At 42.7% G+C, this 15,329-nt stretch overlaps 2 protein-coding genes across 3 annotated transcripts; both read right to left on the reverse strand.

The window, feature by feature from the left end:
- Positions 1 to 387: 387 nt before the first annotated feature.
- Positions 388 to 10,130, reverse strand: map2k4b (mitogen-activated protein kinase kinase 4b). The gene is made up of 13 exons (XM_056469190.1): positions 9,815 to 10,130; positions 9,196 to 9,231; positions 9,075 to 9,107; positions 7,763 to 7,865; positions 6,976 to 7,150; positions 5,922 to 6,041; positions 5,386 to 5,505; positions 4,883 to 4,934; positions 4,583 to 4,710; positions 3,853 to 3,930; positions 3,604 to 3,752; positions 3,238 to 3,283; positions 388 to 1,746 (listed from the first exon to the last, which is right to left on the reverse strand). Exons 1-13 carry the CDS (start codon positions 10,116 to 10,118, stop codon positions 1,633 to 1,635), a joined length of 1,458 nt encoding a protein of 485 aa, XP_056325165.1. The 5' UTR covers positions 10,119 to 10,130; the 3' UTR covers positions 388 to 1,632.
- A 597-nt stretch (positions 10,131 to 10,727) lies between these two features.
- adprm (ADP-ribose/CDP-alcohol diphosphatase, manganese-dependent) lies at positions 10,728 to 12,926 on the reverse strand. 2 transcript variants are annotated; one of them, XM_056469188.1, is made up of 4 exons: positions 12,773 to 12,926; positions 11,900 to 12,482; positions 11,568 to 11,702; positions 10,728 to 11,421 (listed from the first exon to the last, which is right to left on the reverse strand). In XM_056469188.1, exons 2-4 carry the CDS (start codon positions 12,453 to 12,455, stop codon positions 11,132 to 11,134), a joined length of 981 nt encoding a protein of 326 aa, XP_056325163.1. In that variant the 5' UTR covers positions 12,456 to 12,482; positions 12,773 to 12,926; the 3' UTR covers positions 10,728 to 11,131. The 2 variants fall into 2 exon arrangements, with proteins under 2 accessions (XP_056325163.1, XP_056325164.1); XM_056469189.1 differs by having other exon boundaries at positions 11,580 to 11,702; positions 12,773 to 12,923.
- Positions 12,927 to 15,329: the final 2,403 nt, after the last annotated feature.

Genomic DNA, 15,329 nt, shown 5'->3' on the forward strand with positions numbered 1-15,329 from the left:
TCTTGAACATGACAATGAGTTCACTGTACTCAAATGGCCTCCACAGTCACCAGAGCTCAATCCAATAGAGCACCTTTGGGATGTGGTGGAACGGGAGATTGCCATCATGGATGTGCAGCCGACAAATCTGCAGCAACTGTGTGATGCTATCATGTCGATATGGAGTAAAATCTCTGAGGAATATTTCCAGTAGCTTGTTGAGTCTTTGACACCATGGATTACAGCAGTTCTGAAGGCAAAAGTGGGTCCAACGCGGTACTAGTAAGGTGTACCTAAAAAAGTGGCCGGGGAGTGTAGATATCCCGAAGACCAACAGACTGATACTGAGCTCTAAAACACTCGTGTTTTAACAGGAGCTTTAATAGCAGTCAATAAGGAGTCAGTGAGGGCTGAGTATTGGTTTATTCTAGCATTGAGTACATCATGAGTTCAGATCCAACAGAGCAGAATGACAAGAATAACATCCGACCCGCAGGCTGATCATATTCATGATCAAGCGCTTCATATATGCAGACATGAACACGCACACACACACACGCACACACACACACACACACACACTAACGCACACACGCGGCTTTATCCCTGCACAGTTCCTTCTTACAGTTTTTACACATCACTCTTCCCACCATACGCATAAAATAGTTCACAGTGATCATTTCTCTGTACATATGTCCCCACTCTGGATACGAACACACACACACACACACACACAATCGCAAGCACACAGACACACACACACCTTATTCTACGCTGTGGTGCACTTTATTATTCCTCTGAACACTATCTGGTGCATTATTATCATCATTATTATACAATCAACATTTGACAAGCGCTGCTGTACATCTTTACCATCGTGAGCTCTGGGATGAACACATGCTGAAGATGACGATCTGTGCACGGAAACACACACACACACACACACACACACACACACACACACACACACACACACACACACACACACACACACACTTATTAATGTTCAGGACAGCAGGCGGATTTGCATATAAAGCTGCTAAAACACACTCCATTCTGCACAACACACAGATTTGCATATGGATTTTATTAAATAAAGAGATCTGATGCTGTACTCACACACACACACACACACACACACGCACACACGCACACACACACACACACACACACACACTTAAAAAACACATCTCCACACACACACACACGCACACACGCACACACACACACACACACACACACACACACTTAAAAACACATCTCCACACACAAACAAACACATGCTCACTCTCACACACAAACAGTCACACTCAAACATGTTCATACACAAACGCTCTCTCTCACTCTCTCACTCACACACACACACAGATGAAGAGAGATAGTGTGAGTGTGAGCTGGTTTACACACACTCCTGAAAATGGCTTTGAAATGAGAGTCGATTCTTATTGCACGAATGTTCTGGGACTGAAAGGCAAGCGTTTCTTCCTCGAACAGTCATGTGTGTGTGTGTGTGTGTGTGTGTGTGTGTGTGACCAGCGCTCCTGTGTGTCAGACCCTGCGCTGAAGGTCTGCTCTGGATCTCCACACTCTCAGGTCAGCGGGCAGTGATGCGTGAACGCCACAGGACTCCGTTACCCAGAATGCCGTTCTCCATCAGTCCACATACATGGGAGAGCCGGGGGACGCCGGCATCTGGTCCAGGATCCGGCACACATAACGGGCCACGTCCACCAGGCGCTCCTCATACATCAGGATAAACGGATGCTTCTGCAGGAGGAACAGCAGCATCAGCAGCCAGATCACACACACACACACACGCAAACATGCACACAAGCTCACACACATACACACATACATGCATGCACACGCATACACATGCGCACACACACACGCAAACATGCACACAAGCTCACACACACACACATGCATGCACGCGCATACACATGCAAACATTCACAAATGCATGCATCCACACATGTAAACACATATGCGCAGACACACACACAAACATGCATGTATGCAAGCAAACAGGTACCATCCACACATAAACATGTGCATACACACACACACACACAACTCAATCAATATACATGCACAATAAAGTAAACAGCAAGACTAAGTAAATCTCCAGCATTCACAGATATCAGAACCCGTCTAGTTCGAGATATTGATCAATCTTGTGCTTGTAGAAACACTAATATCAGAAATCCCTGTGAACCATGCACTGCTGGGTCGTTTTCATCCACTCTGGGCTGATTTTGAGGCTTAATGTGGCCAGAACTGACTCTGTGTTTCAGCTGGTGGAATGATTTTTGCAGATGAATCTGATTTTGAGAAAATGCTTTGAATTGTTTTGAAAGAACTCAACGAAACACTCTGGGCAGATTTACCAGCCCTGTGTTATGTTCAGTATGAACACATCCACTGAGTTAAACCGCTGTAATAATGCATCAGATTCATATTAATAATTACAGAATAATCACAGATTCATAATGTTCTTTTCTGTTCTAATCTATTAATCAAACCTCATCAAACCTCACCTAATCAACAAGCTCTAAACTACTAAAGCGATCAGTAAATTACAGGATTTGAACTCTTTAATTGGCGAATTCATAAACGATGGCACTGATTTGCTGAAAACACACACAAATTGACCTATCTTTAATATAGAGAAGTAATTGTGGACTGGATTGTTTTTATCAGTCTTGAACATGTGAAGAACATGGCCTTTGATGCATTGTTTTTGACTGCATCTCAGCGCTGAACTACATGGCGTAAACAAAGACTGTGTGTTTATGCACCATCAGATGTGCTTATAATGGAAGTCAATGGGGTAAACACAGTCATACACAGTAAATCAGGCAGAGGAAATGAAAATCTAACAATGCATCAAAGCCAGTGTGGTGACTGACCATTCACATGTCCAAGACTAATAAAAGGTTAAATCCAGTCCACAATAACTTTATATAGTAAAAATAGGTCATTTTGTGTGTGTTTTTCAGCAAATCAGTGACTTCCTTTGTGAATTTGCCAATTAAAGAGATCAAATCCTGTAATTGTCTGAGTAATTGAGTAGTTTTGCTCAGGACTGAGGCTGATTCACAGATATAATATGAATGTGATGCACTTTTAGAGCAGTTTAGTTCAGTGGATGTGTTTTAATCCCGCACACAACACAAGGGGAGTATGACTGAACAGTGCACAGGGGTTAACTGATGAGTGAACATGTCTAACACAGACGGATGCAGTGTTGTGTACCAGCAGCTCTCTGTACTTTGGCCTCTTTGACTCGTCCTTCGTAAGGCTGGAGGAGATAGAAAACACACACACACACACACACACACACGCGTCAATTAAACCTTTTACATGATCAAACACATCATATTATCAAACACACAACATGTAACATGATCAAACACACACACACACACACACGCGCACACACACGCACGCACACACACACACACACACACACACACACATCACTTAACCAAACAAACATGTCACCTGACAAAAACAGACACACACATGAACATATCAAAGATGTCACATGATTAAACATGTCACGCCTTATGATCTCACACACACACACACACACACACACACACACACACACACACTGACCATAGGTTGACGAACTGGATGAACTTGTGTGAGAACTGTCGGTCCTCAGAGCTGCAGAGCTGCGGCGGCTCCCCCTTCACCACCTGCGTCAGCTGATCGAACACACTGTTCCAGCGCGGGTACGGGAAACGGCCCGTGGCTAGCTCATACTGAAACACACACACAGCTCAGCAGGAGTCTACATGACAGATCTGTGTAAGAAGAAGAGCAGAAACACACACACACACACACACAAACACACACACTCACCAGTGTGATTCCCAAACTCCAGACGTCTGAGCGCACGTCGTAGCCCTGTCTGGAGGCGCTGGGGTCGATGCGTTCAGGCTGTCACACACACATTATATAAAATTATGTAATTTCTGCACCTGAACACTGTTCATATTGTTAATACAGTGTGTGTGTGTGTGTGAGCATGTGTTTCGTAGACTGTTCATGTGTGCGTGCGCGTTTGAGTGTGTGAACGTGTGTGTGTATACATATATATGCTTAACGTAGTTTATGACTATGTATTTTGATTTTGTCCATGTGAATAGTTTTTGTGAGTTTATGAGGTGTCACAGTGACTCAGTGGTTAGCACTGTGGCCTCACAGCAAGAAGGTTGCTGGTTTTAGTCCCGGCTGGGTGCTCCGGTTTCCCCCACAGTCCAAACACATGCGCTATAGGGGAATTGGTCAACTAAACTGGCTGTAGTGTATCAGTGTGTGTGTAAACGAGTGTGTATGGGTGTTTCCCAGTACTGGGTTGCGGCTGAAAGAGCATCCACTGTGTAAAACATATGCTGGAATAGTTGCCGGTTCATTCCGCTGTGGCGACCCCTGATGAATAAAGGGACTAAGCTGAAGAATGAATGAGTGACTTTAGCGCAGGTGACTTTGCTTCAAAATTTGGCTGCACAGGTGTCCACGCGTCTTCTGTGGGAATTACTATTGAGAGCTATCTGACTCCATATTGAACCGTTTAATAAGCCTCACTCACAGCCATGTAGGGTCTGCAGCCGGCGTCTCTGGTCTTGGCGATAGAGTCCACCAGCTGCCCGCTGATGCCGAAATCACACAGCTTAATGTTGCCGTTTCGGTCCAGGAGAATATTGGAGGGCTTGATGTCTGAAAAACACCAGCATGAAGAACAAACTCCAGCATTCACAGCACAAACACTGATTTAAAGGACAGCTGTTATTAAGGGTAACACACACACACACACACACACACACTTGTAGAAAGGCGCATTCATAGGTCTCCTTCAATGGTGTAGTTGCTCAGCGCTTGTGAAACTCACCTCTGTGGATTATTTTCAAGTTTTCCTTCAAGTGATTCAGTGCTTTCACAGTCTGCAGAACAACAGGTTTTACACAATGATTATTTATTTCTTTTTAATTATTACAATTAATCATTGATAGGAACAATTTTACAATTTTAGGACAAAAATAATCAAATAACTTTTAATATTAAGTTACTAAAGAGCAATAATAACACTGCTGTAATAATAGGAAGCGGTGATATGATCATTAAAGGGCATTATCTTTATTACAATACAAATATAACATGTGATAACTAAAGAAATATTGTCATTAAGTTATTATTATTAGGTAATGATCGAAATAATAATTATGATTAAAAAAACAAAGTGTAAAAACATAAAAATGTAGGAGAATAATGTACAGTTGAAGACAAACTTACTCAGGCTGATAAATCTGCCAGTATTATGATCATGCACTTGTGTACACACATTATTATTAATACTGCAATAATCAAGCATATGTAAAGAGACATCTGACTTACTGCTAATGTAATTTTGCCTAATATTTCCTCTGGAATGACATCATCTAACGCACAATATACATATTTGTAGAATTTGTCGAGGGAGGTAGCCATGAGCTCCATACAGATCCAGCAGTCGCCCTGAAAACACACACACACACACACACACACACACACACACACACAACCATTAGGCTGGTTTATATAGCGCTACACATGCCTCTAGTGGTTAAAGCATGACATTACACAGGCTTTTTCTTTTCTTTTTTCAGCCAGATGGTGCTAATCTGCCTCCTCAAATTTGTATTTGAATGGGAAAGTCTTTATTTTAAATTAAAAATACTGCACTAATTATAATAATAATAATAATAGTTTTAAAAACCCTACTGCTAAAAAAATAAGCATTAATTACTGCATGAACAGAAGCAGATCTTCTCAAAATGTAAAATCCATGACTGTGGGAAACCTGGCTATATGTTCTCTAATTATAGACGCATTATACACGTGTGTGTGTGTGTGTGTGTGTGTGTGTGTGTGTGTGTGTGTGTGTGTCTGACCTCTCTGAAGAGAGCGCCGTAGAACTGTACGATATAGGGGCAGTCGGAGCTCCTCATCACCACATCCAGATCCATCAGCAGCTGCTTCTGCTCCTTCTCATCCACCGTGGAGCGAATCCTCTGCGGAGAACATCACAGTATAAACAGAAGAAAAAATCTCATTATACTGCAATTCTAGAGGCAGTAGTTAATTAATTTCATTCATTCATTTTCATCTGCTTTTCTGGGTCGCGGGGTCAGCAGTCTCAGGAGAGAACCCCAAACCCCAGATGCTACTCCGAGGGGATCCTGAGGCGCTCCCAGGCCAGCCGAGAGACATAGTGCCTCTAGCGTCAGGTCTTCCCAAGGCCTCTTCCTGGTGGGACATGCCTGGCACCTCCCTAGGTATAGGCATCCAGGAGGCATCTGAACCAGAAGCCCGAGCCACCTCAGCTGACTTCTCTGGATGTGGAGGAGCAGCGGCTCTACTCTGAGCTCCCCCCAGGTGACAGAGCTGCTCACCCTGTCTATAAGGGTGAACCCTGCCACCCTGTGAAGACACTCATGTCGGCCGCTTGTATCCGAGATCTTGTCCTTTCAGTCATGACCCAAAGCTCATGAGCATAGGTGAGAGTAGGAACGTGGATTGACCAGTAAACCGGAGCCAGGCAATAATTAATATTAAATTAATTAACAGAAAAAAATGCTGTATTGTGAAATACGCCCACAAGGAGGCGCAAGTGAGCAAAATAAGCAAATAAACAACAGATCAAGTGTCACATTTTGATTGAAATCAATTGATTATAAACTGCATAAACTTACAAACAACTGCACTTAAATCAAATATCATTCCCTAATGTGCATGTGAGAAAAAAGACATCTGACAGCCCAAATATGCTAATATTATTGTGAAGCATCCTATTGTGAGAGAGAGATCTGTGATGGGTGAACCCGCTTCTGCCATGTGTTATTATCTGACCTTAAATGTGTCATCTAATAGATTATATGACTGACTATTAGTGTTTGTTAATGAGCTGACACACAACCCTCGCTCTCTCGCTGCACCTGGACTCACCTTGACAGCCATGATCTGCCCGCTGGGTTTGTGCACCATGTTGTTGACGGATCCATAAGCTCCTCTCCCGATCTCTCCCAGGTCTTTGAGGTCCTCGGCCGTGAAATCACAATGCTGTTCTGGAGAAATCTTCAGTTTCCCTGAAGACTCGATGCTGTGTGTCCGCAACCGCTCTCTGAAAGAGTCACGTTTAGTGTGAAGCTCCGCCCACCTGACATACAGAGCAATAACTCCGCCCACCCACCATACAGAGCAATAGCTCCGCCCACCTGACATACAGAGCAATAGCTCCGCCCACCCACCATACAGAGCAATAGCTCCGCCCACCCACCATACAGAGCAATAGCTCCGCCCACCCACCATACAGAGCAATAGCTCCACCCACCCACCATACAGAGCAATAGCTCCGCCCACCCACCATACAGAGCAATAGCTCCAGACACAGTCTATGTGTACGTGTGTGTGTATGTATGTATGTATGCAGGTATGTATGTATACATGCATGTGTGGGTGTGTGTGCGTGTATGCATGAGTGTTTGTGTGTGTATATATGCGTGTATATGTATGTGTGTACGTGTATATGTGTGTACGTGTACATGCACCCATATACGTGTGTATGTGTGTGTGTGTGTATATATATATATATATATATATATAGAGAGAGAGAGAGAGAGAGAGAGAGAGAGAGAGAGAGAGAGAGAGAGAGAGAGAGAGAGAGAGAGAGAGAGAGAGAGAGAGAGAGAGAGAGAGAGGTGTGTGTATGTTTACATGTGTGTATGTGTCTCACATGTGTGGGTTCTGGAAGGCCGGTGCAGTGTTGGTGATGGGCAGACGTGTCGTCGGCTTCACTGGCGGATTGGCAAAGTTTAGCTTCAGCGCTTTGCGTTTGACTGCCAAAGAAAAACAGCAACTTCAGACTGAGAGTGAAGGAGACGTCGCTCGTGCTGTTGTGCATTTAAAAAAGCAAATACATCAGCTCAACACAAAAACACAAGGCAAATCAGGAGTCAATGAATATGGGAATAAAACTGATGACAATAATAAACATAAGGAGGATTTTAATGACTGAGAAGAGTCAATCTGTGCAGCTTTTACAGCAGGTTCTTAATGAGACTCACTGCTGAAGCTATATACTGATCATCATGATAGGAACCGAAGCGGACTTTAACAGCCACAACATTTACAAAACATACTTGTGTATTTCTTTATTGCATAAAAATGTTTAGAGTACACAAATGTTTCATCCTAATTAAAGTGTAAACGCATTATAAAGTACAACAGGAAACACTTTACTGTAAAGTCTCATTAGGAAATGTTCATTGGCTCAAATAAACAATCAGAAATAGTCTGATTATCGGTATAAATAGCTTATCATTCCTCAAACGTATTCTACAATATCTTCAGTTGTTAGTTATGCTGGTTAATTCACCCCAAAAATCACAATATTATTACTGCATTTATTAACTATCACCCATTTTAATGGTTTCATATCGAAAGACACAACACAAACTAAATAAAACAGGCTTCACTCATTCATTTTCCTTCAGCTTAGTCCCTTTATTCATCAGGGGTCACCACAGTAGAATGAACCGCCAACTATTCCAGCATATGTTTTACACAGCGGATCCCCTTCCAGCTGCAACCCTTCACTGGGAAAAACTCATTCACACTCAATCACACTCATACACTACGGCCAGTTTAGTTGATCAGTTCCCCTATAGCGCATGTGTTTGGACTGAACCAGAGCACCCGGAGGAAACCCACACCAACACGGGGAGAACATGCAAACTCCACACAGAAACCCCAACTGACCCAGCCGGTACTCGAACCAGCGACCTTCTTGCTGTGAGGCCACAGTGCTAACCACTGAGCCACCGTGTCACCCACTTCTTTTTTCATCACAGATAAAACTGATTCGATCAGGAGGTTTTGCTCCCTAATTACAGACTTTTAGAACATCTCTGATGGGTGAAAACTGATCTCACTGTGTCCAAATGAGTGTTCAGTGTACAGATCTGCATTTATGAGAGTGTATCAGAGCGTTATTAGCTGGAGGAAACCCACAGGAGGAGAATAACAGCACAGAGAAGCCAGCTTACTTTGGGTTACTCCAGACAGATTGATCTGAAATCCTGAAGAAATAAAAAAACATGATGAAAAACACTGAAGATGATGAAGATGATGAAGATGATGATGAAGAGCATCTTATGAGCCGTTTACCTGTTTCATTCTGACAGCGCCAGCAGGAGTTTGAATCTGAAGAAGAGGGAAATAAACACACAAACACACACTACTGATCAACACGGTCTACCATATCAGCATGGATATGACAGCAGACACATCACAGGGTCTGCAGTGTGGAGACCAGACTATAGATGACCACGACACACACAGGTCAGAACATCGAGGAGTTACGGCCAAGATCAACATTAACAGAGTGAACACACAAACACACACACACACGCACACACGCACGCACACGCACACACAGAATAGCACAGATACACACATAAACAAACACACACATGCAGACAGACACACAAAGATAAACACACACACACAAACACACACACACACACACACACACATACACACAAAACACAAATACAAAGACAATCACACACAGATTAACACTGACATACACACACACACACACACACACACACACACACACACACACACACACACACACACAGCTGTATACACGGGCCTCAGTGGATCTCTGTGACTCTTTAATGAAGGCCTCGCGGGATCAAAACAATGCCCGCATCGCGTTGTAAACACCGGATCCGTGACACCGGGAAAGATCAGGCTTCCGGCCCGCACACAGAACTCTTACCCTGGGAACCGATGGAGCCGAGCCGCGGTGAGAATCCCGCTGGTCCCGCAGCTCCGCCGCCGCCGCACGGAGAGCCAGAGTCACTGCTGGGAGCCGCCATTGTGGATCTGCGGAGTCCGCCTTCACGCGCTCGATTCTCCGCCACTGTTTCTGACGCACACGCGACTCTACTGGAGCGGCCGGAGCAGCGGCGCGCTCCCCATCCGCCTGCGGGGATCGACGCTTCTAAGGCGGGCAGCAGTTTCTGGAGGAGCCGCGGAGGTTGCCAGGTGCGCCAGAACTCCCGATCAGCAGCAATGCGCATGCGCCGAGCCGGACACACATGCGCATGACAAATCGTCATACATCACAACACTGAGCCGAAGTGTGTGGTATGTGTTACATAAATAATACAGGTTTCTAATGTTATTTACCACTATTTCATTTACATCTCGCTGGCACATAAAGTATTATTATTTTTTTTCATTTATGGCATTACATATTTATTTCCTCATGCAATACACACACACACACACACTAAAATTCGATGAGTTTAAAATTATGGGCTAATAAATATATTATTTCTTCTTATATTATATCTAGCGTAAATGTATTCATTGTATATTTATTTTTTTACCATTTTTAAGTCCCAAGTTTTAGAAAATTTTTATTATTTTTATTTTGTTTATTATGATTTTATTTGTGTATAAAATTTGTACACTAATTTACTTAGATAAGTATTTATTTTTATTTATTTAAATTTTAGTAGTAAATGTAAAAGTCAAGTGAAAATTACACAGAAGTTAAGGTTTTTGTGTATTTTATATCCTGTAGCGAACATGGTCTCATGAATATGTGATCATCATGGCTGTGTTCTTTGACTGTGTGATGGTGAATCATTCATTTGCTTATGAATATGTAAATAACTACTGTCTTCTCATGAATATGCTAATGACTTTATTGCCTTCTCATGAATCTGAAATAGCTGTGTTCTCCACTCATAAATCAGCGATGATGACTGTTTCGTCTAGTCAAGATGTTATACTGTATATGTAAATGACCTTAATGTCAGCTCATTATTATTTAATGATGCTGGTGTTCTCCTCATGAATATGTAAATATCCCTGCGTGAAATGTGATGATGACCGTGTTCTCCGTTCTCTGTTCATGAAAATGTGATGACTTTAATGTCCGCTCGTGAATATGTATTTACAAAATGTAAAGACATATGTAAACGATAATAATATGTAAATGTTTGCTCATGAGTCCGCTCATAAATATGTGATGATGACTGGATCGTCCGCTCATGAATATGTGATGACTGTCTGTGTTCTCCGCTCATGAATATGTGATGATGAGGTCTTCCACGCGTCCTCTGCCCTTCATTACCATGCGGTCCTCATAAAGGTATACGGTGGCGAAGGCGTGGCTGTGGGGCGGAGTCTCGATCACTCCCTCCAGTGTGATGTGCTGAGCGCCGCTGGAGTCAGTGCAGCGTCCGCCGTCGTGATCGTGTCCGGCGATGAAACACAACACACTGCGGTGCGAACGCAGAACCGACAGCACAGCCTCGTGATTCCAGGCCAGACAGATGGGGTCAGCGGCGCACGGGTGCACCGGCAGGTGGCCTACACACACACACACACACACACACACACGCACACACACACACACACACACACACACACACCATAGTTATTATCGGTTTGCGTTTTTATTTGAATACAACTTATAAATGTTATGTACATAAATACACACACATACACACACACACACACACACTCACTGAAGATGAGCACGCGCTCCTGCTTGTGGTCAGAGAGCGTCAACACTCCGTCCAGCCACTGCAGCTGCTGCTCACTGAAGCCCCCGTTAAACTTCACAAACCTCTGCTCCAGACCCACACTCACTGCAGGAGACACACACACACACACACACACACACACACGAATCAGTGCATATGACAGATATGTGTGTGTGTGTGTTTGACATATCAGGACCCAAATCTGTGTGATGACATTGGTATTACACAGATGTTACAAGATGAAGGTGACTTGTGAGGACAAACCTGTGTGTGTGTGTGTGTGTGTGTGTGCGCGCGCGCACCTGGTGGCTGGTTGAGGTCCTGCAGGTTGTGGTTGTGTTGTGTTAGTATCCTCCAGGAGTGTGTGTGCTTCTGACTCTCCTCTTCTCGGCCAATCACACTCAAGTCATACGCGTCCAGCAGCACGAACCGGAAGTTTGGGGCGGGGCTAAACTCGTAGGCGTAGATGTCGTCATGGATGAGGTCGCTTCCGGAGTCGGTCCCGGTCTTCGGCGCGCTGTTGAGCCGTGAGGAGAGCAGCGATGACCGGCTGAAGTTGTAGAACTCGTGATTCCCCCAAACATGATGAACGTCCACCGTGCAGGCGTCCAGCTCCGCCATCACCGTGTCCAGCGCGCGGTCTGACGCGTCGCACCGCCGGTTGTGTCCGTCAATAATGTCTCCGAGCTGCACGACGCATCGGACGCGCTCCCGCCGCCACTGCTGCACTGCGTCCCGCAGCAGACCCGCGCTGCCCCGGTAGAAGCGCCGCCGCGTCCGCAGGTAGTTCTGGCCGTCATCGATGTCCGCGTACTGGACGTCGGCTATCAGACCGAACGCGAACACCGGATCCTCCATCGCCGGTAACGGCTGCCTCTAGATAACCTAGACCGGAAGTTAACGAGAATTATCTATATCATTTATTAAATGAACTGGTAAAGTGTGTTTTATTAACGTCTATTCCCACCACAACCCTGAACACACCCCTCACGGTCATTTAAAATACTCATTATTGTTATGTAGGGTCACAAAAAATATGCTATCGTTGACAAAAATGCTATTGACGCGCGTGTGTGTACAGATATATTCACACATTCGGACTTAATATAATAATATAATTTCAGAAAAGTAAACAGGAAGTGTGTATATAAACGAATATAAACCCATAACTGTACCTCAATCCGCGGCTGTATCCCTTTCAGATTTACCACGGTAAACCGGTGTAGAGTGACCCTCAGAGCCAACTGAGATCAACTGTTAACGAAAACACCGCTCTCCCGGTCACTTCAGCCGGTGTTTCCGCTGTCAGAGTCACGTGGTTTCGGCAGTTTCGTCAGAAGTGTTTCTGTTTCGAAACATTCAGGTCGATCTCGGTGAACCGGATCCGTGTTTCAGCGGCACTGAATGAATATCCGAATATCCTCAAATTAGCATTTTCCGTCTTCTGTGCTTGGTGTTTTTGTTTTCCCCTGTTTATTTCTGCTTTTGAACTGCATTATGGGATATTCATATTTTAAGCGTGAAATGTTGTAAAAGTGACTGTTATTGTCATGTGTGCAGTGCTGTATTGTGTGTGTTGGTGTTGTATATCACTCTACAGAAACCCTGTAATAACTGCAGCACATCACTTTATTTTACACACTCCATTCATTCATTCATTCATTTTCCTTCAGCTTAGTCCCTTTATCCATCAGGGGTCACCACAGCAGAATGAACCGCCAACTATTCCAGCATATGTTTTACACAGTGGAGCCCTTCCAGCTGCAACTCAGTACTGGGAAACACCCTTACACACTCGTTCACACACTCATACACTACGGCTAGTTTAGTTGATCAGTTCCCCTATAGCGCATGTGTCGCAATGTAAAGAATGGAAAGTTTATGTCTGTAGTCTACACATTGAGATTTATAGGTAGCCTGTAGTATTGAGTCACGTGATTAAATTACGTTTAAGACAAAGTCATTATTAATCTCATTTAAATCCACGTCCATAAATAAATACTTGAAGTAACTTTTAAATTAATTTCTGAATTTCTACAATACAGACAGCGGAAGCTTCACACACATGAGCTGCAAAACAGAATCTTCATTATTAATAATATTAGATTAATCAATCACTTTATCAATAAAACATGTGCAGCTGATCAGCAATAAAAAGTGTTCCTGCATACATGTTTTGCCTTTTATTCATGTTATATGAATGCCATTCAGTGGAGTTGTGTCCACTTTAAATGCAGTTCTGTATTGCAAAGCAGTAGAATTTAAAATCTGGGAAAATTAGTCGTAATCTTTAGTTTATTAAAGAAAGAAAGCTTCAACCATCACAAAACACTCCAAACTAACACATGCTACTGCACAAACCCTATTACACTAATAACTATAACACTGCATTAATAACAACTATAATACATTTCTTTAAGCAGCAGAGGGCGACACTGATGCACTTTCATCACTGAAGTCTTTAAAACTATCATTATTACAACATTTAGAGTTTTCTGACAGAAGTGAATCTTCATTTCACCACAGCAAAAGGGGAATTATTCTATATACATAGGAAGCATAATAAACACTATTAATTATGGTTGAAATAAATCAGTGTATTTGTATGTAAATATCAAACACTTATTCGGAGTTATGCTAAAATATATCAGTGATGATACTAAACGTGATTGTGTTTGGGATGATGAACATTGTCTTGTTAAATGTGTACATTTCAGTGTTTTTGAAGGATTGTGGTGAAGAATAAAGGTTTCTGATGATATTAATGTGTGTTTTGGTCTTTAATATATCAGAAATATATGCCTGACACCTGTTTTGCGTATGGAAACTATTATTATTGTTATTGTTATCAGTCCCTGTTCTAATAAGGGATTTTTGAATGCATTTAATAACTTTTCTTTGTGTTTGTTTGATTTATCTGCACATACATGTAGAGCTACTTTACTGAAAATCTTGTGCTTTTAGTTTAATGAAACAGCGGCTTTTATGTTATTGCAGTGTGTCTCCATACGCAGAATGCCTGAAGTGTCGCAGTGTTTGTCTGTGATCTCCTCTATTAGATCATCCTGATGTGGAGAAACCGAGCAGGCTTTACTGAATGAGCCAATCTGTGTGTGTGTGTGTGTGTGTGAGAGAGAGAGAGAGAGAGAGGGGGGGTGTAAAAGTGTGTGTGTGTGTGCGTGTGTGTGTGTGTGTGTGTATGTGTGTGAAAGAGAGAGTAAAAGTGTGTGTGTGTGTGTGTGTGAGAGTGAGAGAGAGAGAGAGAGTAAAAGTGTGTGTGTGTGTGTGTGTGAGAGAGAGAGAGAGAGAGGGTGTAAATGCGTGTGTGTGTGTGTGTGTGTGTGTGAGAGAGAGAGAGAGAGAGTAAAAGTGTGTGTGTGTGTATTATATTATTTTTTTTATTATTATTATTATATATTATTATTTATAATTATTATTTATTATTATTATATATTATTATATTATTGTTTATAATTATTATTATTATTATTTATAATTATTATTATATATTATTATTATTGTTTATTATTATTATTATTATTATTATTATTATTATTATTATTATTATTATTATTATTATTATTGTTATTATTATAAGCGAGTGTGTGTATGTGATGATGATATAAGTGTGTGTGATGATATGAGTGTGTTATGATGATGTGAGTGGGTGTGTCCTCGGAAAAAGAGAGAGTCACCGAGGGTGTCGCGCGCTTCTCTCACGCACGCGTTCAG

This window comes from Danio aesculapii, chromosome 12 (assembly GCF_903798145.1).
Source record: "Danio aesculapii chromosome 12, fDanAes4.1, whole genome shotgun sequence".
NCBI lineage: Eukaryota > Metazoa > Chordata > Actinopteri > Cypriniformes > Danionidae > Danio > Danio aesculapii.